The sequence below is a fragment of the Desmodus rotundus genome, chromosome 8 (genome assembly GCF_022682495.2).
Source record: "Desmodus rotundus isolate HL8 chromosome 8, HLdesRot8A.1, whole genome shotgun sequence".
Taxonomy (NCBI): Eukaryota; Metazoa; Chordata; class Mammalia; order Chiroptera; family Phyllostomidae; genus Desmodus; species Desmodus rotundus.
The window spans coordinates 7,254,298-7,281,846 of record NC_071394.1 but is presented as its reverse complement, the minus strand read 5'-3'; the positions used below and the strand labels follow the sequence as shown (position 1 = coordinate 7,281,846).

Here is a 27,549-nt window from a genome sequence, read left to right as displayed (position 1 = left end):
AAGTTAAATTGTTTTTGATAAAGAAGATAATTTGCCAGCTAATGTAAAATTGGACTTCAGGCAAGGCTGGATCCAGGGCCTCACCATTACCAAACATCATTCCCCATATCTCTGCTCTGATTCTCAGAGTTGGCCTCAGTCTAAATCATGCTATCTCCATGGGACAGCAAACCAGGTTGGGGGCTTACATCCTACCAATTGCAACCCCACTGCAAAGAGGGTGCCTTGCCCATGGTTCCCACAAGCATTCCATAAATGATTATTGTGGTTTGAGAACCATGTGCTGAGTGCACTTTCATTAGCCAGACCTGGTTCACTGACGCCAGCCCAGGGTCAGGGTTAGATCAGCACCACCCACATCAGAATGACTAAGTGTGGGAGGGATAGTTCCAAAAGCAAAACTGAGGAGCTGCCACCCCAAAATAAGGAAGGACTGCCAATCAGTAAGACAGACGATGAATAGATAGATGATAAATGGATAGGTGATAGAGAGATAGATGGATGCAGAGAGCGAGCGATCATCTGTCCAGCATGACTCTTAATTAAATCCCTTAATTCCAATTTCACTTTACTCCAATGAACTCTATTCCATGTAAGTGAATTCACGCTGGAGACGCCTCTGATCCTTCCTTTCCACCATTCACAAGCCTTCAGCGGCTCCCCACTGAGGCCTGTAGCATTCCAGGAATGGCAATTTGCAAACGCAGCGAGAAATCGCAGAGCCCTCCTTCAATGAGAGGGAGGCACTTGGAAAGAGGTGAAGCTTTCAGGACATGATCACTGCAGCGAGGGCAGAGGGGGGGAGTTCTGCTTTTGTTTTCTTTCCTGTAGCCCAGTGGGACCCCTCGGGTGGGGAGGCTTGTACGCCAGTCCCTTAGGTAAGAAGGCACACGTGGTAGGTGGCATTCATAGCCAGCATTCGGAAATGCAGGTTTGAGTAGCTCTGGGTTACCCATGTGGCTGTCAGAACCCTCGCCCACCTAGCAGAGTCTGCTCTCCCTTCTCCTTCCCCAAGAGAGCACGTGAGTTTTTCTCTCTTCCTCCTTATCGTGAGCCCCACTGAAGGTAACACTGTGAGAACTGGGAATATATCAATTTTATTTATGTCTATATCCCAGTGTCTAGCAGAGCACCTGGCAAATCATACCCTTAATAAACATTTACTGATTGACTGAAGGAGAGGGGCCAAACATTATTTTTTGCGCTTTGATAGCACCTAATCCAGAGCCTTGTGCCCAGTAGGTGTTTCCTGGGTTTAATTTATTTCAGAACATATAATAAAGGATTCTGATCAGATGTTCTTGTGTTGGGCTAGGACGGATTTTGGGAAGCAGCTGGATTTGAATTATCTATGTGCCTACACCCCCAAAATTTATAGCTCCTAACCATAAAACTGTAGGGTGTTCACAGATGTGAGGGGCTTCCTTGAAAACAAGCCATGTCTGTTATCGATGTCATTCCGTTTCGATCACGGGCCGCTAAAGCATGGGTCGGGGGCGTGGTGAGAACAAATGCTCTCCTCTCCTGGATGGGAATCGTGTCAGGGTTGGTGGTCTACAAGGAGAATTGACAGGCACGTGTGCACAGCCCTCCCTCCACCACCGGCCAAGTCGGCTCCTCCCAGGGCCTTCCCACCTGGATGCCCACCCTCCCGCTGCAGCACCAGCTGCCCTTCAGGGCTCAGCATTCAGCAGTTCCTCTGCTGCTTGGGAAACCCCGTGGATTTTAATGTTATTGCGCAACTCTGCTCCAGCATTCCCAGTGTGAACTGAGCAAAGCTCTGGTTGCTAGGCAACCATTACAAAAGCAGAAGAATTTCCAAAATAAAAATGGACCCAGAATATACTTGAAGCAAGTACAATTGCTCCCTTAGTTTGTGATTGGGTGGAGTGCACCTTTACCTTCGTGAGGTAATCTAATTCTTGGTTACTGTAGAAGATAGCCTTTCAAATTTTTAAGGAAGCTGAAAGTATTTTTTACTCTCTCCAGAGTCCCAATGAAGAAACAAGGAGGAATGTTTCAATGCTGGGATTCCTGGCAAGTAGTGGGCGCTCAATACCTACTTGTTGTGTGACAGTGAATGAATGAATGAACGAGAGAATGAACAAATGGACATGAGGGCGAAAGGATCTGCTTTGCATCCTGAGGGAATTGGGAAGGTGTATAAAAACAAAGATGTGGCCCTGGCGGGTGTGGCTCAGCTGGTTGGAGAGTCATCCCACACACCACAAGTCTGCGGGTTCAATTCCCAGTCAGGGCACATACCTAGATGGTAGGTTCAATCCCCACTGGGGGCGCACACGGGAGGCAAATGATGGATGTTTCTCTCTCTCTCAATCTCTCTCTCTCTCACCAAAAAAATAATAAAATAAAAGGAAATACAGGAGTAGGTTCCTGCCAGCCAGCCTCTGGTCAATAAAATTTAAAAACGAAACAAAGACATGTATTTATAGAGTGGTTCTAATATAAGTCCTCAGGTTCTCTAGTATTCCTCTGTTCAAGAGCTGAACCTGGAGTAGGACTTGGTCTTGGTGACTGACTTCTAACAAATACAAATGGGCAAAACTCGCTGTGTGTCCAGGTCATAAAAGACACTGGACTTTCCCCTCCCTCTCCCTCTGTCTAGGTCTCTCTCTCTCTCTCTCCTCAGTCACCCTGGCGGAAGCCACCTGCCCTGTCATGGGGACAGTCGGGCCTGGATAAGGAGCCCAGGCCTCCCGCCAATAGCCATGGGAGAGAACCAACCTCAGAACAGGTTCTCCAGCTGCAGGGCAGCCTTGGGCTGACTGGGGCCTCTCCCACGGCCTTCACGTGGGAGCCCCAGGCCTGCACCACCCAGAGGAGGCCACTCCTAAATTCCTGAACCCCAGCAACAGGGAAACCCAAATCAAATGTTTGCTATCTTAAGCCATGTTTGGGGGCGATTTGTTATGTAGTAGAAAACAATCATCTCTCACCTTTTTTGAGAAGACGCCATACGTATTACTATATTCACTCTACATCCCCAAACCCTGGCGTCCTGTGCTCACTCAGTGAAAAAATAGCTTCATTTTATGACAGGCTTGTCCCCAGTCTTTTATGGGCACCTGGAAACAGGAGCATCACTCACCAATAAAAAAGAGACTTTTTAACAAAGAACCATTGGACAGCAACTATTTAAAATTACTTAAGGAGGAGCTACTAGAAATTATCTTTTAAAAAGCCTGCTGTTAGAATTTGCACAGTGGCTTTCTCCTAGTGAGAGGGAGGGAAGGAATACAGGCCTTGAGGCATCCAGGGTACCGACAATCACAAAGGGCCCAGCCTGAGAAGTCCAAGCAGAAGGGGACAAGCTCCCAGATCCCACTCGGGAATTGTCCTGATGTCCTCCTGAAGCCACCTCAGACAAGGACTTCACTCAGACTGAGCTGGGAGACAGCCCCCTGCCTCTGCTCCCAGCACACCTGGGGGCAGGTGGGGAGCACTCGCTCCTGCCCTCTGCCAGTCTGAACAAAGCACCAGCATTCCCCAAACCCAGGGTCCCTGATCCTTTGAGACTGTCAGTCTTGGGGAAGCTGCAGGCTCCACAGGAATAAGAGAAGGTGAAAAATGGCAGCAAATCCCTGTCTTATTCCTTCTGTGACAACTAGGGTGGGGCTGGGGCAGATGTAAAGCCACCCTCAGAACTGAGGGCTAACTGTATGCAAATGCAAACACCCTGGCTAAAAGAAAAAAAAAAAAAAACCTCAACTAAGAGTGTTTTCTCCACTACAGGCTGTGAAGTATGCAAGAAAAGCAGTATCTAGCCTCAGAGTCCCAGTGACGAGAGGGAGGGGCCATTTTTAAATATGCCCAATTGCCTAAGAATATCTAAATATGGAAACTAGTGACTTCAGTGTCCTAGAGCAGAAATTGCCCCCCTCACCCTGCTTTAGAGGCTTCCTGTGGGCACCGTAGCAGGTACAAGGCAGCTTCGAAAGCTGCGCGTCTCTGTTGCCTTAGTTCAGTTCATTCAAACACAGCTTACCGAATATCAGCCATGCAGAGCGGTCTGTCAAACTGCACACCCAGACCCCAGAGGCAGACCTCTGTCTCCTTCAACACCAGCTCCATTTCCACTGGGACAGAGAATCCCCACATTCCCACCTTCCTGCTTTCCCCTGTGTCGACCAAGGTTCCAATATTTTGGAATAGTTCACTTGCTTGACTGAATTGATTTAGAAACAATATACCCTGCTTACTGAAAGACATTCAAACACTTCCTCTGCTTTTGCCTTTGCTCAGCATGAGACAATCAGGCTTATCACAGAATCCACAATAATCGCAGCAGAAAAGGTGGACATTTCACCAAGTTATAGCTTTTCTGAAACATTGAAAATAGCCCTAATTTCCCCATAATTCAGGTCTTACCTCCCAGAGCTCTTTAAGGGGGTCATTTAATGCAATCAAGGTAGTGTTGAAAAGGAAGGTTCTAGAGGACATTAAAAGAAGCCAGTGTCAACCCCCTCCGCCCTGGCCCCATATTCCAAATTAATGCATCAGGAAGAAAGCTAATGGGGGAGAAAGGGGACATAGGAGGGAGGGGAGGCCAGAGAACAGAGATGGAAGAAAGGAGACTAACTTGAATTCCAAAGTCCCAAAGCAAGTGAAGCACAGGGGTGGCATCGCCACCAAGCTTCCTGCTGTGACAATGCTGCCACCTTCTGGCAGTAGCTGGAAATTCATGAGAAAATACCGCCAGTCACTGTCATTCATACTGAACCACAAAGATGTGATCCTATGTATACACACCTACCAATTATGTGTGTGTGTGTATAATCTCCCCGAGGTGTTCCTGGGATCTATATAAACTAGAATTAAATAATACATCCACTATTCAAGCTCTTACCTTTTAAAAAGGACCCCTGAGTGCCTGGACAACTAGAGAAACACCTTCAAAGTCCTCCCTACGTTATGCATGCCTCCCCTTCCGACCCACTGCTCACCCAGCAGCCAGAGTCACCTGCCACTTGTGACAACATGGGAGAACCTTGAAGGCCGATGCTAAGTGAAAGAAGTCAAACAGACAAAGACCAAGCTGTACATCATTTACGTGTGGAATCTGAAAATCCCCACAAACTCATAGGAGCAGAGAACAGCCTGGAGGCGTTTGCAGCAGCAGACAGGACCAGGACCAACAGCAGCCTCTGTGGGCTGACTCAGTGGACTGACCCCTGGCCTGCCCACCAGGGGGCTCAGGCCTCGGCCAGCTGCTGCAGCACAGAGAGGGTCCCATACAGGGCAGACAGGGGCTTCTTGGCTTCCAGGTCCCAGGTTGACCTGGGGCTATGCAGCTCCATCTTCAGGCCACACTCATCCAGCAGGCCATAGGTTATGGCCAAACCCTCCCCCTGGAGGGGAGCCAGGAGCTCGGGTTTGAGGGTGAAGGGAATGCTCCAGGGGTACTTGAAGTTGGGCTCCAGGATGCTCCTCACCTTAAAAAAACAGGACCAGCTGTTACAGATCAGCCTTGAGGTCAGGAAGAGAGAACCTTCAGTCCCAAGAGCCAGGGGTCATGCAGGATAACTACAAGGGCAGGAGCTCTGGAGTCCTGTCCTGGCCCTGTCTTGTGATTGGTGTGACCAAGGACACATTATTGGAACTCCTTGAGCCCTGGTTCCTCAGCTGCTAGATGGGGATGCTAACATTTACCCTCCAGAATAGTGGTGTTTGGAATAGTATATGTGAATGCTCGTGTGTGCCATGTGTGTATGGTTATGCACGTGTCATGCATGCATATGTACTTGTATGTACGTACATGGGGACAGAGAGCATGCAATTTGCAACTGGTAACCATGTGCGTAAAGGAGGGGTATAACCCAGATACCCTGAGCTCCCCAACCCTGTATCCTATACGACTATTTGAGAACTGGTGGGGAGCCTCTGTGGGGGTTGTCATGGAAACGGAGACCTTCCCCAGGCAGACTCATGCCCACCTGGCCTGCTCCCAGAGGGAGATGCAGCCCAGGTTTCCTGGTGGCCACAGTGGGACTTTGTCTCCTTCCCAGCAGAAAACTGATTCATCTCTCCCTCCTCAGAATCATTCTTGTCTCTGGGTCCCTCACCCTCTTCCCAGGACACTGGCCCCTGGGGATTTCTCACCAGATCCCGCTGCTGGGAGAGGATCTTCTTCTCCATGGATGGGGCCAGCAGACAGAGTTGGACGTCACTCAGCACTGGGGACAGGGGACATTTGGGGAGAGAGAGTCAGATACTCCTCTCTCCATAGAGGGGCGAACTCTAAGGCAGAGGGATAAGACTCCTTAGACTTGAAGGTCAAGTTCCCTGCCCTGGAAAGGCCTCCTTTGGCTCTTGGGATGGTCTCCAGGATGCTCCCTAACTTGGCCCAGAGGAGGGATTCTGTGGCTGGAGCCTGGAATCATCCACCCTCAGTGATACGTTGGATGAACCTGGGCTGGTCTTTCTAGGTCTTTCTGTGTCACGTGGCAAGTTTATCACACTGAGCCCTGCTGACCTTGGAGAGAAGTGTGAGGTGAGGGTGAAAAATCGTAACATTTCAAGGGTTTTGAAGAGGTGGCATCTGATGCGGCCCTTCTGGGGTCTCTGGGAGACCAACATTGTGACCCCCCACAGTGTCCCTCCAAATCACTCTTACCCATCATGGCTTCAAGCAGGTAAAGGATGAGGTACTGTGAGCCATTCCATGCGAAGCTGGAGTCCTTCTGCAGTTCATTCAGAATGGTGCCCCCAGGGCCATTCAAATGGCCCTTCAAGGGTTCCTGTTCAAGCTATAGGAGACAGGTATTATTAATGAGGATGATAATACCATGTGACTTTGCCTGTAAATTCTGTGTTTATAAGTGATTAACCAAGGAGCAGGGTAATGGCTCTACACAGCCCCTGGGGACACTGAGCACTGTCACTGTGTGAGGGCTGAGCCCCTGGCCCTGCTCACTGGGGACAGAGCCATGGTCCCAATCTCAGACAGCCTCTTCAGCCCCCTGAGATTACCCCCATTCCTGTTTTCCCCATATATCTCAGCAGTCAGATCTCTGAAACATCCCCCATTTACAAGTCTGATCGGCCTTTGGTAGCAGTGGGACCCCTCACCATGTCCATGAGGTCCTGAAGAGCCCCTCGGTCCCCCAGCATGGCCAGGATGTTGGAGAACACAACGCCCTTGATGTCCTTTGAGAGCTCGGCCGCTGCTATTACTTTCTCGGAAACTTCCTCATGTAGGCGGTTGAAATCTGCCCTCAGACATTAATGGCAACCAGAACATGAAGACAACTCTTAGATTAGAACAGTTATTTCCCATCAACATAAGCAAAATTCTCCTTCCCTGTAAGTGGCTGCCCCAAGCATCTCTGAAGGTGGCATGTTTGAGCTCCGTGATGGAGCTGCCATAACAGGCTAGAGAGATGGAAGATCTCAGCTGAAATGAGGTGGGGGGTAAATACAGGGAGGGGAGCAGAGGATTCTGGAAAGGGGTCATGGGGAGGGGAAGAATCTGACCAGGTGCTCATTTCTGGGACACGTCTAAAATAATGTGGATTCTAGATTACACTCCAGGGAAGAGAATGCTAGAGATTCTCGCATTGGACTCTAAAATGAGGCTGTCATGACACTCATACAAATTTATGGTTATAAAGTGCTTGGTACTACATGCAATTGTGCCTGTATCTTCTAGATATATAAAGAATTGACCAAGGAGTGGATGTTGGGTGCTCCCTGCTTCTGCTAGGACACCTGAGGTGGCCTCAAGGGGGGCTCCTGACAGTGAGAAGTCACTAGAGTAAAAGCGTCAAGGAGGCCGGATTCCTGTTTGGTTCACTGTCCAAGCCCCAGTGCTTGGAATAATAGGAAAAAGTCCTCCATAAATGTTTGTTGCATGAAAGAAAGAAACAGAGAGAGAGAGAGAGAGAGAGAGAGAGAGAGAGAGAGAGAGAGGAAAGAGAGAGAGGAAGGAAGGAAGGAAGGAAGAGGAAGGAAGGAAGAGGAAGGAAGGGAGGGAGGGAGGGAGGAGTTAATTAGTGTAAATTAAGAAGTACAGCTCAGTTTTCTGAGTTGCTTAGAAACCTCTGATTTGGATTCTGAGCTTTGCAGTTTCCTACCCAGCAGGCCTTATATTCTCTCTTAGTAAACACTCACCAAGCAAGAAAGGCTCCTGTATTCTTTCTAGAAAGAGAAAGGCAAGTGGTCATCTCCCTTCCTCATCCCCCAAATGTGCTTTAGAGACACTTCTGAGGGTTCTTCCCTCCATGCCCCCTCCCTCTTGCTTAACCTCTTCCTGCTCCATCCCTCAGCCCTCCCCATCCTCCCTGACCCTTCCCATCCCACAGAAAACATGGCCAGGCTCCAGGGCCATTGTGTAAAAGGCAGGGATGCATGGCCCTGCTCCCCAGAGGAGTACAAATAGGACCCCTCCCCAGCCCCAGCAAACACTCACGTATTGGTTCAATGAAGCATACTCCGCTGCCTAGAAGAGAAATTAAATTCCCCACCAAAGAGTTAGTCTCTGCCAACTCTCTCTTTCTCTACATTCTACCACCTACTCCCCAACACCCTTTTTCCATCCACCCGGCCCTTTCCAGGGAGAGCCCGAGCCAGGTGGCTCAGATGAGGATGGCAAAGGCAATCACATGGAGTTTCATTTGGGCAAAATGGGGCCTTGTGGAGGGACCACATTATACTTTCCTGGTACTAAAGGCACGCTTATTTCCAATGAGCGGCACTGGTACAGGCATTCTTCTGGAAAGAGAAAAAAAAGTGATCACTCACAACAGCTGAGTCTCCACTCCCCCCAAACACACACTCACTCACACTCCAACCCAGGTCCTCAGAGGAGATAGGTGGCTGTCCCTGTGACCAGGGGCCTGTGCCCAGGTCACAGCAGGTGTATGAGGACATGTTAGAGGAGCCTGGCTGAGGAAGGTTTGCCTGTGGGTGTGTCAGGGCTGAGTCCCCAGGAGGGTTTTTGTAGGGTCTAAAGTGGGTCAAGGGCTCAGCAGGGCCTGAGGTCTAAGCAGAGAACCTGCCCAACAACTCACTTGGAAAGGTGTCCTCTTCATCATCTGAGACGTGAAGAATGTCTGGGTGGAAAGAAGCCAAGTCAGCAGAACCCGGTTACCCCCGCTGGAGTCTCTCATATCCCCACACCTGTGACCCCCACACTTCCAACTCCAGGACAGGTGTGACAGCTTTTCTCAGGGTGACCTGGGACCCCTTGCATCAGAATCACCTGGGATGCTTATGGAAACTCAGGATCCCTGCCTTTTCCATATCTTCAGAACCTGGCTCTCTCAAGAGGAAGCTACAACCTGCCTTGTCAATAAGCACCTGAGGGATGGGTATCCACTCCAACCTTCCATTTCACCAGAACCGAAACTGCCTTCCTTCCTGCTGCCCTTTGGCTAACTCTCCTGGAGGGGCCCCTTACAAGTCTACCCCCCAGTCCTGCCCGCTGCCTGGCCAATTTCACATTTCATATAGAAAAGCATTCAAAGTTCTGAAACTTGCCTAACAAAGAGTTATGTCTTTGGCAGGAAACAGGAGCCCATGAAGGAAGAAGGAGCAGAAACAGTCCCATTAAAGGAGACGCCGAGGATCATGGTGTGGCAGCATCCAGGGAGAAAGGAGCTCCAAGGAAGGAGTGATCAAGTGTGTGGCCATTGGTAACAACATGGAGTGAACTCGCTGGAGGGCAGACTGCAGTGGGTGGAGGTGGGGATGCCAGGGAGGGAGGGGGCAGAGTGTAGAAGATTCTTTAGGGAAGTTGGCTGTGAGGGGACACTCGGGTGAGCACATTTCTGAGATGGCAGGGACCCATCTCGCCGTCAGGTCATGGGAAGGGTCCAGGGGAATGGAGAGAGGGAAGACAAACTTGGGTCAGCCACTTTCTCAGACATTTCTCTCTACCAGCTCTGCAGAGAAGGTCTCATTTTCATTCATAGGTAAGATGGGTGACAGAGGAATTCTGATTTTCTCCAAAGCTACACAGCATCGCTACGGCAAATTATTGCACAGGGCTGCACATTATTTTCCTCTCCGATTCGCTGTGAAATTGGATGAAATCACTTCACGGAAGTGCAATGGTTACAGCACTGAGCCATTGGTTCCCCCTTAGGCGGGAATTGTAGAAACAGGCAAGCGCCGTGCGCCCCCTAGTGGGCAGGACATGGCTTGCAGGCACTGCTGTGAGGTCAGCCTTTGAGTCCAGCTCCATTTACTTCACACTTGTCAACACTTACACAACACGGTTTTGAAGACTGAGTTGAGCCACTGACCCCAAAGACTGGAGAGTTTTCCCTTGTTCTGCCTATGGCCGCTGACAGGAGGTCAGTGACAGAAGGACCCTCCCTTAGCCAGATGTTATATTGAGGCTTCTACAGGGAATAGCACGTGTGTTTGTGTGTGTGTGTGTGTGTGTGTGTGTGTGTGTGTGTGTGTGAGGGCACCCCTTGACCTCTGAGGAGCTGGACCCCAGCTGTATCAGGCTGACCTCCACCTGGGACTCAGCATTAGGGCCGGGAGGGGCCAAGGACCCTGAGCTGGTTGTGTTTGTAGCACCCACAGTCCACCCTGGTTTGTAGTTACTTCTTCATGAAAGTTTTTCTCCTGCGTGGAGTCAGAACCCCAAGTGTGTGTGTTGGGGAACTGTGCATTTGGAGGCTCCTGAGGAGAGAAAGATGTTGAAACAGCTCTGCATTATGTGGTCAGGGCACTATGTCCACAGATTTGTTCCTGATGGGGCCACTATCTGCGGGCTTCCCCATGGGGGCATAGGTAACATGGGAGGGCTCTGTGGCTCCCCCAGGTGAACTGCTGAGAGTGGTGGGACCTTCAGTGGAGATGGTTGGAATTAGAAGCACACTCTGCCCGGTGCTAAACACACCCTGGCGTTGGCCACCCCATTACACTCTCTCCACATAGGACACTGTCTCTCTACCTGTCCAGAGCAACATTTCAGCCAGGCCCTGCTTGCAGGTGCTGGGCGTGGTGGTGAGAATGTGTGTGCCCTGGACAGCTGAGGAATGCTGCTTCTCTCTCCGAACAGGTGGGGAAGCCACAGTTGCCTGATGATGGTCTTTCCTCCTCATTTCTCTCTCCAGGAGAAGCAGAGTCCCGCTCCCTCCTGCCTCCTTCAGCCCCTGCTTACCCCAGCTGTTCTTCTTGAAAACCAGCTGCTTCCTCTTGTAGGCCATCACCGAGCCCTTTGGCACAGTATGCTTCTTCTCTGTCACTTTGAGAGCCCCGCCCCCTCCTGCAAACTATGGACAGAAATCAGTTTATAATAACACCGTCATATATGCATGTGGTCTTAAAAGTCAAATACATCTAGAAAGTTATGAGAAAAGGAATCCGCAGCCCCTGCCCTCACCCTCCCTATTCCTGAGTTCCACTTCCTGTCCTTTTTTCCTTGCTTCATCCCATATTTACCTTCAGATCTCTCAATTTCATGTGGATGCTGACATGAATTGATTTATTTCTGATTCAGTGTATCTAGTCACTTCCTCTTTTTCATGATGAGGGTTTTTTCTACTCTTTATAAGAGTTGAAGCAATTGATAAAAGGGAAACACCAACTCCAGCCTCTTCCAGGCTTCCATGCAGGGCCAGGGGAATATCCAGCCCTCCCTCCCTCTAACGGTCCTGTCACATCTAAGGGGGAGAGAGTACTGCAAAGTTCTTGCGAGTTCACAGCCCAGGGCACAGGCTCCCTAAAAATAAACCCTGGACCTATCGATGGGACTATAGAATACTTCCCTCCCCACATATCTTATCACAGTATCAGCACAGGCTGATTTACCAGAGGCCCTTTCATCACGTACATGGTGTCCAACATTCAACAAGAAAATCACAAGGCATATTCAAAGGCAACAAACAGCTGTTTGAAGAGACAGAGCAGGCTGAGATCAGACTCAATTATAGTATGGATCTTGGAATTAATAGACAAGGAATCTTAACCCACTGTGATTAATTTGCTAAAAGATCCGATGGAAAACAGACAAAATGCAAGTGCAGATGAGTAATGTAAGCAGAGAGATGGAATCCTAAGGGGAAAAAAAAATAAATAAATAAATGCTAGAGATCAAAACTACTGTAACAGTAATAAAGAATGTCTTTGATTGGCATTAGTAGTAGACTGGATACAAGTAAGAGAAAAATTTCTGCACTTGAAGATGTATCAGTAGAAACCTCAAAACTAAAAAGCAAGGAGAAAAGTGACTGAAAAAAATGGAGCATAATATCCAAGAAGTGTGGGATAACTACAAAAGTTGTAACATATGTGTAATGAGAATATAAGAAGAGAGAACAGAACCGAAAAAAAATATCTGAAGCAATATAACTGAGGATTTCCCCCAAATTAATACCACAGATCGAGTAATCTCAGAGAACTCCAACCAAGATAAATAAAAATAAATTTAAAAATCTTATACATATAAATTCAAACTGCAGAAAAATACAGATATAAAAACATATTAAAAGCCAGAGGATATTGAAAGAAGTCAGATACTTCTTGTCTGCTGTTGTTTCCATTTTTTTTTCTTTATGAATCTGTACCTTGTTCAACAGGGACGTGACAATAAGTTATCTGAGGACACTAGTAACACTCCACTTCTTGCTATAAAAGCAAAATTAATTTTAGTTCCCCCTGAAAAAGAATAAACTTATTTGAATTTTGCAAACTTTTTTATTATTATGTAGCTCTTCCATTTAATTCATTGTGGTAAAAAAAAAAAAAAGGTAATATCTTCCCCATTTTTAAGTGTCCAGTACAGTATTGTGTGTTCATTTTTATTTGTTTTGGATATTTTCTGACCTCCCTTGTGGTATTTTCTTTGATTCATTGGGGGTTCAAGAGTGTATATCTTAATGCCCATATTTTTGTGAATTTGTTATGTTTCCTTGGGTTATTAATCTCTAGTTTCATTCCACTGTGGCCAGAAAAGGTACCTGGTATAACATCAGGTGAGACTGACCGGATGGTGAGACTGGTGAGACTGACCGGATGGCCTCACATGTGCGCTATGCTACAGCATGTCCATGTGAGCTCGGGTAGAATGTGTGTGATACTCTGCAGCGTGTTCCTATCTGTCTGTTATAGAATATAGTTCAATTCGTCTATACGGCGCTCTGCAGGTCCTCTGTTTCCTTGTTGGTCTTTTGTCTGATCGACCAAAACAAAGTTGCTGCAGCCGCGGACCAGGAGTGACACACCACCTGTTTTAACAACATCACAGCCCGTGGCCAACCTTTAGAGCTGTGCTGGCTCTGAACAGGTGTCACCATGGCCCTAGACACCAGTAAGCAGCTGCCCTCTGTGAAATGGCTCAGGATTTTCCTCTGTTCTCAGAAAGCCAAGTTCACCAACCCAAGCAGATGGAAACCCAAAGCTGAATGTCAATATACCCTTTAAACTGGAGTAAGGTTTTACTTGGTTCAAACATTCCTCCTCCAGGACAAAATCACCAGTCTTGGAGAAATTAGTTCACAATTCAGTGTTTTTCCTTGCGTTTCTAAATCTTCTATGCGAGAACCAACTACACATAACATATGTAATGTGTAAGAACCCATTATAACACATACAAACTATTTAATAAATGAATTTTTTATATAATTAAAAGTACTATTGTTGGGACACTTCTGACCAAGATGGGAGGCATACACAGACACACTGTACCTCCCACACAACCAAAAGAAGGACAACAACAATTTAAAAACAAAAAACAACCAGAACTGGCAGAAAATCAAACTGTATGGAAGTCCAACAACCAAGGAGTTAAGGAAGACACTTTCATCCAGACCAGTGGGAGGGGTGGAGAAGAACAGTCAGGCAGAGAGGACTCACAGCAAGGCAGTGGCTGGAGGACTGGGGTAGGCAAGGCGGCAGCTGGCAGACACAGCAACAGACTATGCAACCCAGGGCTACAGCACGGGGAAATAAAGCCTCAAATCTCTGATTGAAAACACCGGTGGGGATTGAGGCAGCAGCAGGAGAAACTCCCAGCCTCATAGGAGAGTTCACTGGAGAGACCCACAGAGTCCTAGAATGCACACAAACCCACAAACTGAGAAGCAGCACCAGAAGGGCCCAATTTGATTGTGGGTAGCGGAAGAAGTGACTGAAATCCAGCAGAGAGTGGAGCAAGTGGCATTGTTCCTTCTCGGACCCCTCCCCCACATACAGCATCACAGCGCAGCAAGGTGGGTTGCCCCACCCCGGTGAATACCTAAGGCTCCACCCCTTTATGTAATAGGTGAACCAAGACAAAAAAAAATGGCCCAAATGAAACAACAGATCAAAACTCCATAGAAAAGGTCAGCAAACACAGACACACTGGAGGGAAGGAATGCAGCAAGTGGAAAACTTGGAAAGAAAAGAGCTGTGATCCCTTCCACCGAGAACACTTTCTTCAAAGGAACCGCAGTCATGTGGATGTGGGTAGACTTTTTACACTGGGACAAGTTATTCCAGCATTTTTACCTGCACGTTCGGAGATAGTCAGGCGCATCAGTCCTTTCAGCAGAACCTGCTTTAGGCTCACGTGCGCCAAGACAAAAAAAAATAGCCCAAATGAAAGAACAGATAAAAGCTCCAAAAAAAATACAACTAAGCAACGAAGAGATAGTCAACCTATCAGATGCACAGTTCAAAACACTGGTAATCAGGATGCTCACAGAATTGGTTGAATATGGTTGCAAATTAGATTTTAAAAAATGAAGGCTATGCTGAGTGAAATAAAGGAAAATGTACAGGGAACCAATGGTGACAGGAAGGAAACCGTGACTCAAATCAATGGTGTGGACCAGAAGGAAGAAAGAAACATCCAACCAAAAAAGAATGAAGCAAAAAGAATTCAAAAAAATGAGGAGAGGCTTAGGAACCTCCAGGACATCTTTAAACATCCCAACATCCAAATCATAGGGGTGCCAGAAGGAGAAGAGGAAGACTAAGACATTGAAAACATACTTGAACAAACAATCAAGGAGAACTTTCCCAATCTGGCAAAGGAAATAGAATTCCAGGAAGTCCAGGAACCTCAGATAGTCCCAAAGAAGTTGGACCCAAGGAAGCACACACCAAGGCACATCATAATTACACTACCCAAGATTAAAGATAAGGAGATAATCTTAGAAGCAGCAGGAGAAAAGGAGACAGTTACCTACAAAGGAGTTCCCATTAGACTATCAGCTGATTTCTCAAAAGAGACCTTACAGGCAAGAAGGGGCTGGAAAGAAGTGTTCAGAGTCATGAAAGGCAAGGACCTACATCCAAGATTGTTCTATCCAGCAAAGCTTTTATTTAGAATGAAAGGGCAGATAAAGTGCTTCTCAGATAAAGTCAAGTTAAAGGAGTTCATCATCACCCAGCCCTTATTACATGAAATGTTGAAGGGATTTATCTAAGAAAAAGAAGATAAAAAATATGAAGAGTAAAATGACAGCAAACTCACAGTTAGTAACAACCACACCTAAAACAAAAATAAAAGCAAACTCAGCAAACAACTAGAACAGGAACAGAACCACAGAAATGGAGATCACATGGAGGGTTATCAGTGGGGGAGTAGGAGGGGGAGAGAGGGGGAAAAGGTACAGAGAATAAGTAGCATAAATGGTAGGTAGAAAATAGACAGGGGGAGGATAAGAACAATACAGGGAATGTAGAAGCCAAAGAACTTATATGTATCACCCATGGACATGAACTAAAGGAGGGAATATGGGTGGGAGGGGTTGTACAGGGCAGAGGGGAATGAAGGGGGGGAAATGGGACAACTGTAATAGCATAGTCAATAAAATATATTTTAAAAAACTGTGGTACATTTACACAATGGAATACTATGCAACAGAGAGAAAGAAGGAAATCCTACCCTCTGTGACAGCATGGATGGAACTGGAGAGCATTATGCTAAGTGAAATAACCCAGGGGGTGAGGAACAAACACCATATGATCTCACCTTTAACTGGAACCTAATTAACAAAGGAAAAAAGCAAGCAAAATATAACCAGAGACATTGAAATTAAGAACAATCTGACAATAACCAGAGGGGAGGTGGGAGGTATAATGGGAGGAAGGGTTTTCAGGAACAACTATAAAGTACACATGGACAAAACCAACGAGGGGTTGAAAGCAAGGGAGGGAGGTGGGTTTGACTGGGGTGGGAGGGGGTGGTAAATGCAGACAACTGTAATTGAACAACAATAAAATAATTTTTTTAAAGTACTATTGTTGGTTATTGTGAGTGAGTTATATAAATTCTATGGGCTTAAAGGTATTTAAGTCTCGATTCATCTATCAATTCTTCTCAGGATGTCATGGCATTTAGTGAGGTTTGCTATCAAAATAAAACTTGACATCTGTACAGTGTGGCAGATGTCCCTTTAGATGTGCTATAATCCACCATTTACCCAAAACAAATATGTAATTATATAACACCACATAATTAAACCTATATCCTATTGTATTGACAGGTGACCCCATCTCATACCTTGACAACATTCTCCACAATGAAAGAGAGATTTCCCGAGAAATTCCCAGTGCCGCAATCCTCCATCACACAACTGTCCCGCAGTTCCACGACATCAGTCACAACATACAGATTGGTCGCTGTTCTCCGGCATTGCTCCAGAAGTGATGGCTCTGGGTCCATCACTTTCCTGGGGCGGGGGAAGAACAAGAGGGTCAGAGTGGGAAGAGATGCCTTCCTGGGTTACCCTGGGCTACTGTCCTCCTCAGAACCTGGAAGGGGTGCGGGGACTTTGGACTCTGACAGGTGTTCCCTCCATGCATAAAAAGCTATCGGCATGTGGGTTAAGTTACTAAGGAACGCAAAACATATTCTTTGCTATGCAGGGTGGAGGGGCCCCCACTTCCTGATGGGGTGTGGGAAGGAGAGTATCCATGCCATTTTGTGAAAGGTATCTGCTTTTCCAAAATCATATGGGTCTTGTTAGAGGGTAGATTACAGATGTCCAGTGTACCAGGCCTCTCACCTGAAGAGGCTGGAAGCAGACAGGTGTACATGGTGGACAGGAGTCCTTAGGAAGCCCTACTGTCAAAGCTGGGAACCCACAGTCCCCACTGTCCAGAAGCATGATCAGCGTGGGGTGGGGAGCAAACAGATAAATATGATGAGGCAGGGAAGATTCTGGATGATTATTCATGGCCAGCACATGGGAGTGTTTATAGATTGGCTGTCCTTGGTAAGTGGCTGGTAGGGCTGACTTGAAGATACAGTTTTGGGCAGGGGATATGACGAGTTTGAAGTGCTGAAGAAGGATTTCATGTCCATTGCAGCTCTGAGACTCAACTCTGGTTCTTCTTAAGGCCCCACCAGAGCAGGCGCCCTGGATGACAGCCAAGTGCAATACGAGAGACCCTCAAATTGCTTTTCAATGGAGGAGGTCAGGAGCCTCCAGTGTGGATTTTCCCACTGCCCTGTGGGGGGAGTTCAGGCCCCTTTGGGGGTATCCAAACCCCTTACTGTGTCTCTAAGAGGTTCTGTCATCTGACATTTACTTACCTCCAAGCCTAGTTTTGTCACCTTCATCCCAGTTGGCTAAGCTCCCGCCTCACTGACTTCCCGCTGCTCCAGAAAATGTCAAGCTCTGTCCTGTCCTGTCCTGCCCTGTCCCAGGACTGCAAACCCTCATCTGGACCACTTTCCTCCTGCTCTTTGCTTCTTTCATTCTTCAGGTCTGAGTTCAATGTTAGCTCCACAGAGAGACCTAAATAGACTCCTTTCCACCCAGCCCTTTTCTCACAAACTCCTATTAACCTCAGAGCTCCCAGCACAATCCGTAACTGCCTCTAAGTGAAACACATTATGTGTCCCACGTACATTTATTAGAAGTACCTGATTGCCTTCCTGTCCACATTTCAAGTTTTGATGTCAGGCTTATTTCTTTTTCTTGGTGCTAGATAATAAAATGTATCCCTAAAATTGGAGCCTCTTTAAGTGCTGAAATTTCTACAACAAATTTTCTTTTTTTTCTTGCAGCTAAAGAAACCCAAATACCCTTTTACACCATAAACTGTCTTTGTAAATGTGAGTTTGAATAAGAGTCTTATGGCTGTGGCACAGTAGTTGCGCAGGGCCACCACCTGGACCACCTGACTGGCCACAGGCAGATTAAGAGACTCTCAGCCAAGATGGAGCCATACATAAACCCACTTCACCTCCACACACAACTATAGCAAAAATTACAACTAAACTACAAAACAAACATCACCCAGATACATTAGATAATCCAGCTGTATGGATGTCCAATAACCAAGGATTTAAAGAAGCCACATTCATTCAGCCAGATGCCTTTTCTATAATAGGCCATGCTACCAGGACAAGGAGTCAAAGCAGCTCTACTTAATACACAAAAACAAACACAGGAAGGTTGTCAACTTGAAGATATAAAGAAATATGGCCCAAATGAAAGAATAGAACAAAACTCCAGGAAAAGAGTGAAATAAAGAAAGATCCACAGGGAACCAACAGTGGAGGGGATGAGGTCGAGATTCAAATCAACAATCTTGAACATAAGGAAGAAAAAAGCATTCAGTCAGAACAGCAAGAAGAAAGATGATTTTAAAAAAACAAGAATAGAATAAGGAGCCTCTTGGACATTTCCTAACATACCAACCTCCAAATCACAGGGGTGCCAGAAGGAAAAGAGGAACAGCAAGACATTGAAAATTTATTTGAAAAAAAATGAAAGAAAACTTTCCTAATTTGGTGAAGGAAATAGACATACAAGTCCAGGAAGCACAGAGAGTACCAATCAAGTTGGACTTAAGGAGGACCACACCAAGACACGTCATAATTAAAATGTGAAAGGTTAAAGATAAAGAGAGACTCTTAAAAGCAACAAGAGAAAAGCAGAGAGTAACATACAAAGAAGTTCCCATAAGACTGTCAGCTAATTTCTCAAAAGAAACTTTGTAGGCAAGAAAGGATTAGCAAGAAGTATTCAAAGTGATGAAAAATGGAAAGCAAGGACCTATAACCCAGGTTACTCTATCCAACAAAATATCATTTAGAATGGAAGGGCAGATAAAGTGCTTTCCAGACAAGGTAAAACCAAAGGAGTTCATCATCACCAAGCCATTATTATATGAAATGGTAAAGGGAACTATGTAAGAAAAAGAATATCAAAACTATGAACATTAAAATGGCAATAAATGTACAACTATCAACAACTAAATCTAAAAAACAAACTAAGCAAACAAGTGGAACAGGAACAGAATCATAACTATGAAGATTATTTGGAGGGTTATCAGCTGGGAGGAGAAAGGGGGAGAATAGGAGGAAAGGTGCAGTGATTATGAAGTACAAATTGGTAGGTACAAAATAGACAGGGGGATATTAAGAACAGTATAGGACATGGAGAAGCCAAAGAACTTATATGCATGACCCATGGACATGAACTAAGAGGGGCATTGCTGGAGGGAATGGGGATAGCAGGCAGAGAGGGGCAAAGGAGGAAAAATTGGGACAACTATAATAGCAAATTCAATAAAATATATTAATTTTTTTTAATCTTACAGAGTCTTACAAGACACCAGAAATACAGAAATTGTGCTGTGGCCTATCAAAGTAACTTCTGTTCTCTATATAGCCTGTGATGTTTAACTACTTGCTTATGTTATTAATTTTTCACATTGATAGAAATACAATTTAAATTGAAATCTCTTTCTAAGAGGCATAAACCCTTAAGTTTCTTACTAAGCCTTAGAGGATTATTGAAGGTGGGTCTTTCCCCCCCATGACCAAGTTAAATTAAACCCTAGGACACTGAGGCATATGGACTTTATTTAAACAAAGCATTTCAGAGCCTTTGTCTCGCTTCAGTTAAAACTTTGATAACTTAATTTTTTTAATTGCTTATTTTCTTACTCACTGCATGTCCCTGCCCCACTGAATATGTTTCCTTTTAGGACAGGATGTTTATCTGTCTTGTCATTAGTCTATTCTCGCCACAAAATAGCATAGAGATGGAAAATTGCAGCTTTAAAAAGTACTTATCAGACAACTGACACCCATTAGTCAAATGAACGAATGTATGCATACCCAAGAACAGCAGAGCCTGGGATGTCACTTTCTTCATTCTGAGCCTCAGGGACAAAATCTATTGACGCCTCCAGAGGAGGACACAGTTTGGGGCTGTTGACCAGACCCTTCCCCTCCTGTGGCCTCACCTCTTCTGAAGTTCTGTCCAGGTTTCATACGGGGTGCTAACAATCTTACAATCGAGGGAGGATCCTTGGCACCTAATAGTCTCCTCCGAGATGCTCACTTCTGCCCCAGCATTCACACTCCCACCCGCCTGCTGCTTCAAGACCTCATTGTAACTGAAGAGGGTTGGCACTTCCACAGCAGCATCTGGAAACAGACAAGAAGGCCTAAGGGTTAGCCAGAAGTTCACTCTGAAATAGCTGAGAAACACAATGGACGTGGAATGACAGTCCTAGCTTGCCCCAACTCACCTACTCAATTAAATCTCTCAACCAAGAAGACCTCACTTATCAATAATGAATATATTGAATTTAAATTACTCCTGAGGACAAATATTTGAATCCACTCAGGGGCTGGATAACAAGGATGATGTCCTAACCCTAAGAAATCATAATGTCCCTTGCACCCGGGTCCAGGAGACCCACAACATCATTTTTCCCTGTGCAGCATCAGCCTCAGGAGGCAGATCACAAAACAATTTGTTTGGGGTTTGGACCAAAACAGACTTTGGGTCTGAGTCCCAGTTCTACCAGTTCCCAGCTATGTAACTGAGAACAGATTGTTTTCTAAGCTTTCACTTACTGTTATGTAAAATGGGGATCATATTCCTGACTCAAGAGGCTGTTCTCAGGATTAAATGAACCTGGTTCATAACTGGAAAGTTCCCAGACACTCTTCTTTCCTTGCTCTGTGCCTGTAGACGAGGCCAGTCCTGTGTGGGCGTCTCAGGACATCTTGCGTGCTGCACCCTTCTCTCTGCACCCTTGTTTCACAGTCCTTCCCTCCTATGCCCCTGGCTGACAATACCTGGGACCACAAGACTTGGCTCGAGGATGTCCATGAGGGAGACATCAAGTAGAACATCAGGTAGTCCCAAAAACAATGAGCGAGCCTTCTTCCTCTGTATTAGAGAAAACCGACGTATTTTGCTGGCATTCACGACATCTTTGACAGGCCTGAGTTCTTTGTCTCCGAACCCTTTGACCAGTTTCCTGGCAGTTTTCTCAAACATGGAGGGCATGTTGCTAGGAGCAGATAGAAGGGAAGCAGAAAGATCAGGTGGGTCTCACACATGAGATTAAATGAGTCTCCATGTCTCATTCAGAGGGAGTTGACAGTGACTTGAGTATTTCATAGGCCTGTGTCATATCTACACAGTGATACCATCTGCGTGCAAGGGACCCCCATGTAGCCCGAATGGGCCCTAGGTCTTCCCTAGACAACTCTCCAGCAGGACGATCTTTAGTGAACAGATATCAGACACCTAGCCAGGAGTCCCTGCCAGGTCAGGGACCAATGAGCCCTTACTTAATTTACTGTGAGTGACAAAGAGGAGGTAAATTTCCTTTCAAAATTAAGTGTACCCACTTCGTTAGGCCACTACAGTCAGACCAAGCAAGCCAAACTGTGTGATTGTTAGTCCCACACCGAGGAATTATTTTTACATCCATGTGAATTTCTTATGTTCAATGCCACAAAGCCTGTGCCTTTAAAGATGTTATACCATCTTGCTGTGACTGAAATAGAGCAAGAGTCGCCTTCATGTAGATGGGCATAAGATAGTTGAATAAATAGCCAGGAGCCCGCACTGTTGTGCCACGTGCACCGTGATTCAGCACAACGTTACGAACTGCCTCACTTCTCCTACACGTCAGGAGCCTGGTGGAGGTAGTCATCCCAAACCGGATGGCACTCCCATTCCGCTTTTAAACACTTTTGGTGTCAGGCAGGTGGCAGAACTGGACTTTTCAGTCCTCAGGCCTTCGCAGAAACACCAGTTTTGACAACCACCCATGGCCAAGAGCACCTCTGCGGGAGCTCGGAGTCCAGCAGAGAGGTCCTGGCACTCCCTCAGAGCACATCCCAGAAGGATGCACTCAAGAGTGGAAGCAGAGCAGTGTCCTTCCCCCCACCCCCCTCCTCCGAGGCAGCACAGTGCAGGCCAAGGCTAACCCCTTGGCCCACGATGTCTCCCATGGGGGAGAGTGAGAGACCAGTGAGCACCCTGCTCCCCCAGCTGTGCAGGACACATCAAAGAGGCCTGCTTCTCCTCCGTCCCACCCAAAATACAGAGGCAGGTGGCATGGCTGAAGATGCTGAGGACAGGTAGATGTCCATCGATAGATGTGCAGACAAAGAAATGTGGTACGTGTGTATAACAGAATATGACTCAGCCACAGAGGAATAAAATCTTGCCATTTGTGACAATGTTCATGGACCCAGAGGGAATTGTGCTCAGTGAAATAAGGCAGACAGAGAAAGGCAAATACCATATGCTTTCACTTATGTGTGCAATCTAAAAATAGAAGAAGAACTAAAACAAAATAGAAACAGACACATAGATACAGAGAATGAGCTGACAGTTGCCAATGGGGAGGTACTGAGGGTGGGTGAAAACAATCAGAGATACATCCCTTAGCCTTGCACACTGCATGCTGCTACCCAGAATTCTTCTTTATTAGGGAGAACTTTAGGAAGAAGTGCCTACTTTGGGGGTGGCTAGGTGTCAAACTGAGACAAACCCCAAACTCCTCTACTCATTTCACAAACCCATCCTGGACATGCCCGTCTCTGACCATGGTATCTGCTCTTCTCATTCATCCCCTGGTTCCCGGTTAGAACTTACCAGATTGTGTATTGCTTTGTCTTACAGAGAAAGGTTCCAATGAGTAGAGCTCCTTCCAATCCCCAGACCGCCCAATGTCAGACAAAATACAGAAAACAGAGAAATGCAACTCCGCTTGTGGTGTTTTCTTTCCACCAGCAGGTCCCTCACTCAATTTTCCGGTGCAGCGTCCTGGAAAATAAGCGTGTGAGGGGCTCTCGTCTCCCCCAGAAGACCAGGTCTGAGCTGAGCTCTGGATCGCGCAATCTTACCTCTCAAGTCCTCGGCCAAAGTGTCTGGACTGGAATCAGGCAGCACTTATATCTGTGAGGCGGTCCCACAGCAGAGTGCATAGAGGTCCCAGGAAGCAAAACGTGGCTGGTCCTGAACCAAAGAGAACAAGTCTGATGTGTGGATTCATTCACAAATGAATGATTGTTGGAATAACTGATGAGGCTTCTTTTAAAACTGGCCCCCTTAGTTCTGGTTGTCATCTCTCCTGTTATCTCAATGGTTGTTATCTCTCCTGTTATCTCTTGGTTTACTCCCTGTGCTTTATGGCCAGGGAGAAGAAGTTTAAACGTTTGCTCTCCAGTAGTCAGGAGATAAGGCCTTGTGTGCAGTTCACCACTGGCTGTAAATTGTTCAAATTGTTTGGCCTCGTTTAATTTTCATGTCTCAGTTTTTCTTGCCTCAGTTTCCCCACTCCACTTGCCCAAGAATTTCCCTAGCTTCTTACTGCCCTGTCTCTATAAGCACCTTACATGCTCTGTATGTAAAATGTAACGGCGGATCAGCAAGAAAGAGACCAACGTGGGAATGGCCATTGTCCAGTCACATTATTTTCTTGAAAATTCTCCACTAGTTATCTTTTTAGCTTAGCTTTGTTTTCATGGAGGCCTCTTCTCTTGGGCCCCTCCCTGCCCCTCCTTGCCTCACTCCTGCTTCTCTGTCTCCCCTTCTTCCTCATCCACAGCAATTTCCTGATTCGCCCTGAGCAACAGAGACTTAAGAAGTCATGACACAGCACTCTTTCCTAGCTGTTGCCTCTACCGTCAGCACACACCAGGATCTGATCAGTTCATCACCTCCAGCTCCAACACCCTGCCTCACCCACCCTCAACCCCTACTGGGTTATTGCAGTCCCCTAACCACACTCCCCCTCCTGCCCTTACTGCCTTACTCTGTATCCAGTCCACACGGCAATCACAAACATCTTTCTGAAACATGTATCATGTTTCATGGGTGATTTCAGACTTCTCCAGTTGCTGCCAAGCCTACCTCAAGTACAAAGTCATGACAATGATCGACAATGGCCTGCATGTACTTGCCCTTGATTTCCAATGAAGTCTTTCTCTCACTCCACCTGTTTCTATGCCAGGAATTTCTGCCTCTATAGTCTTAGTGCTTCCTAATTCTTCTTCCTGGAATCTTTTCCCAAAAATAACTAGAGTTCACTCCCCCCTTGTTTCACTTTAATTCTTAATTCAAAAGTCACTGCTCAGCGAGGCCTTCACTGTCAAATTGCAACCAATCTCCAGAACGTGTTCGTCTTGCAGAACTGAAGCTCTCCGCCCCTTGGACAACTCCTCATTCTCCCTCCAGCCCCAATTCCCGCCCCTGGCAACCCCCGTTCTACGTAGTTTCTAGGAGTTCGACTCCTCTCGATGCCTCATACACAGCATTTTCTTTCTGTGACACACTTATTCCACCTAACATAATGCCCTCAAGGTTTACCCACGTCGCAGCATCTGTCAGAATCCCCTTTTTAAGGCTGAATAAAATTCCGTTGTGTGGATACACCACAATTTGTGTATCCATTCTTTCGTCGATGGACATTTGGGTTGCTTCCATCTTTTTGTTTTTGTGAACGAGGCTGCTGTGAACATGGGTGCATAGATACCTCTTCAAGACCCTGCTTTCAGTGTAAATAGATCCCCAAAGGCGGAATTGCCGGATCTTATGGTAATTCTATGTTTGTGTTTAAGGAACTGCCATACTGTTTTCCATATCTGCTGCACCATTTTACGTTACCACCACCACCGAGTGCAAAGGGTTCCGGTTTCTCCACATCCTCATCAACACCGGTTATTTTCCTGATTTTTTTTTTTTTTGTAGCAATCATCTGAACGTGTGAGATGATATCTCATTGTGGTTTGGATTTGTATTTCCCTAATAATTAGTGATGCTGACCAATTTTTCAGGTACTTGTTGTCCATTTGTATATCTTTTTTGGTGAAATGTCTATTCAACTCCTTTGCCCATTTTCAATGGAATTATTTATTTATTATTGAACTTCAAGGGGTTTTTTGTTTTGTGTTTACTTCATTGATTGAAGTATTTTAATATAGATATCATGACATTCTATCCACAAATACTTCAGTAGATATCACTTAAAAAATTTTCCTGCATAATCACTGTATGTATTATCCTATCTACCAAATTAATAATTTTAATTCCCAGTTGATAATTATTTCACCCATTAATTTTCAACATATCCTAGCCTTCCTTACTGCCCTCTCCTTGGTGATAGTTTTGAGATCTTCCTGAGCCTTTCTCAAAGCCTTGGTTTGGGACTGGGGATACACACAGGCTTTCCATTTGATCCTCAGATGGGGGTCAGGGCTCAGTGGGGCCCAAAATCAAGGCGAGAATCTGCCAAGATCTGGAACTCCACTTCTGGAAAGGTTCTCTCCTATTTATCCTCTGCAACGTGAAGAATGTCTGACTGGAAAGAAGCCAGGTCAGCAGAGCCAGTTTTATCCCCGCACCTGCAGCCCCTACCCTTCCTCCTCCAGGCCAGGTGTGGCAGCTTTTCTGAGGGTGCCCTGGGGACCCCTTGCATCAGAATGAGCTGGGATGCTTGTGGAAACTCAGGATCCCTGCCCTCACTCTGTATTGCCAAGTGCTGGAAACTGCCTAAGTGTCCATCAGTAAATGAATGGTTCAAAAAACTGTGGTATATTTACACAAGGCAATACTACACAGCAGAGAGAAAGAATGAGCTCCTACCCTTTGAGACAGCATGGGTGGAACTGGAGAGTATTATTCTAAGTGAAATAAGCCAGGTGGTGAAAGACAAATACCATATGACCTCACCTATAAGTGGAACCTAAACCATAAAATAAATAAGTGAGAAAAACAGAAACATGGAAATAAAGAACAAACAGTGACCAGAGGGGTGGGGTAGGAAGATAACGGGGGAAATAAGGGGAAGTGTCAAGTCAAGAAACATGTATAAAGGACCCATGAACAAGGACAACAGGGACAGGGGGAGGATTGAATGTGGGACAGGGGGTGGGCAGGGCAGGAGAGAATATGGGTAAAAATGGGGACAACTGTAATAGAGCAACAATAAAAAAATTTAAAAAGAAAATGAACCTCCTGTTCCAAGACCTCTTCTCCTTATATTCAAACCAATAAGTAAATCATAGGTATCTAGAATCAAAGTGTCTTAAACTAAAAACTGAATCCTCATTGATTTTCTATTTCTGATCATTAAAATCGAAAGACATGTCCATTGTATTAACCAGAACCTATGTACAAATGCAAATACTTGCTGAGCATCTATTATGTGTCAGGCCCTGTGTTCCAAGTGGTGCACTTAAAATTTACACATAATTAAAGGAACACATGCCTTCTGTGTGCACTGTATCATGCTACACGCTGTGGCGCATTAGAGAAGAATAGGAAAAATACTCCTTAATCTCAAGGAAATGTTCAATTAGTTACTTGGGGGAGAAAAGATTTAATACAGACTAAGAAGTGATCATGATCATCACCAATTAAAACTGGTCCTGGAAAACTCTTCGGAAAGGGAACCTTACACTGCATCTCCATGGACAGCAGTTTGGGCAGGAGGCAAAAGACAGGAGGAATGTTGGCCACGTACAAGAGAATGACCAATGGTAACTGAAGGTCTTTGGGAAGCGTTGAGAGCTGGGCTCATATAGAATTTGTGATACCAGGATCGCTTTAGACCAGAGTGAGGAAGTTAAAATAGTACAGGCTTTGGAAACAAACCAGTTTAAATCCTGGCTCTGCTACTCAATACCTAATAACTGAACATCAGGAAATTATTTGACTACCTTAAGACTCAAATGCCTAATCTGTAAAATGGAGATAATATTATCTACACCGCGGAATTACTCTAAAAGATTAAGAGAGACAATCTGTTACGAATTGACAAGTCATTTTGGCTGCTCACAACTGTAAGATTACTTTGGTGAAGAATTATAGGAAGGTGGGGGGCCATGAATCTACTCCCCAACACCCTTCTTTTTTGTGTGTGTATTTTTATTTTTTAATGTCATAACATTGAATTTTACTTATTTTTATATATTTTATTGATTATGCTATTACAGTTGTCCCATTTTTTCCTCCCCTTTATTCCCCTCTGCCCTGCACCACACCCTCCCACCAGCATTCTCCCCTTTAGTTCATGTCTGTGGGTCATACATACAAGTTCTTTGGCTTCTCTATTTCCCATACTATTCTTAACCTCACCCTATTTTGTGCCTACCATTTATGCTTCTTATTCCCTGTAGTTTTTCCCCCATTCTCCCTGCTCAACCTTCCCACTGATAACCCTCCACGTGATCTCCATTTCTGTGATTCTGTTCCTGTTCTACTTGTCTGCTTAGTTTGTTTTTTTATGTTCAGTTGTTGATAGTTGTGAGTTTGTTATCATTTTATTGTACATATTTTTGGTCATCTTCTTTTTCTTAGATAAGTC

At 45.8% G+C, this 27,549-nt stretch overlaps 1 protein-coding gene across 1 annotated transcript; it reads right to left on the bottom strand.

Annotated features, from left to right (window-relative positions):
* Positions 1 to 4,732: 4,732 nt before the first annotated feature.
* Positions 4,733 to 23,228, bottom strand: LOC123480915 (gasdermin-C). Its single transcript, XM_071222192.1, has 14 exons — positions 23,087 to 23,228; positions 22,836 to 23,006; positions 21,017 to 21,234; positions 20,173 to 20,356; positions 16,469 to 16,637; positions 11,138 to 11,249; positions 9,030 to 9,071; positions 8,663 to 8,730; positions 8,429 to 8,516; positions 8,131 to 8,157; positions 7,090 to 7,229; positions 6,635 to 6,767; positions 6,121 to 6,194; positions 4,733 to 5,453 (listed from the first exon to the last, which is right to left on the bottom strand). Exons 3-14 carry the CDS (start codon positions 21,228 to 21,230, stop codon positions 5,214 to 5,216), a joined length of 1,491 nt encoding a protein of 496 aa, XP_071078293.1. The 5' UTR covers positions 21,231 to 21,234; positions 22,836 to 23,006; positions 23,087 to 23,228; the 3' UTR covers positions 4,733 to 5,213.
* Between the last annotated feature and the right edge of the window lie 4,321 nt (positions 23,229 to 27,549).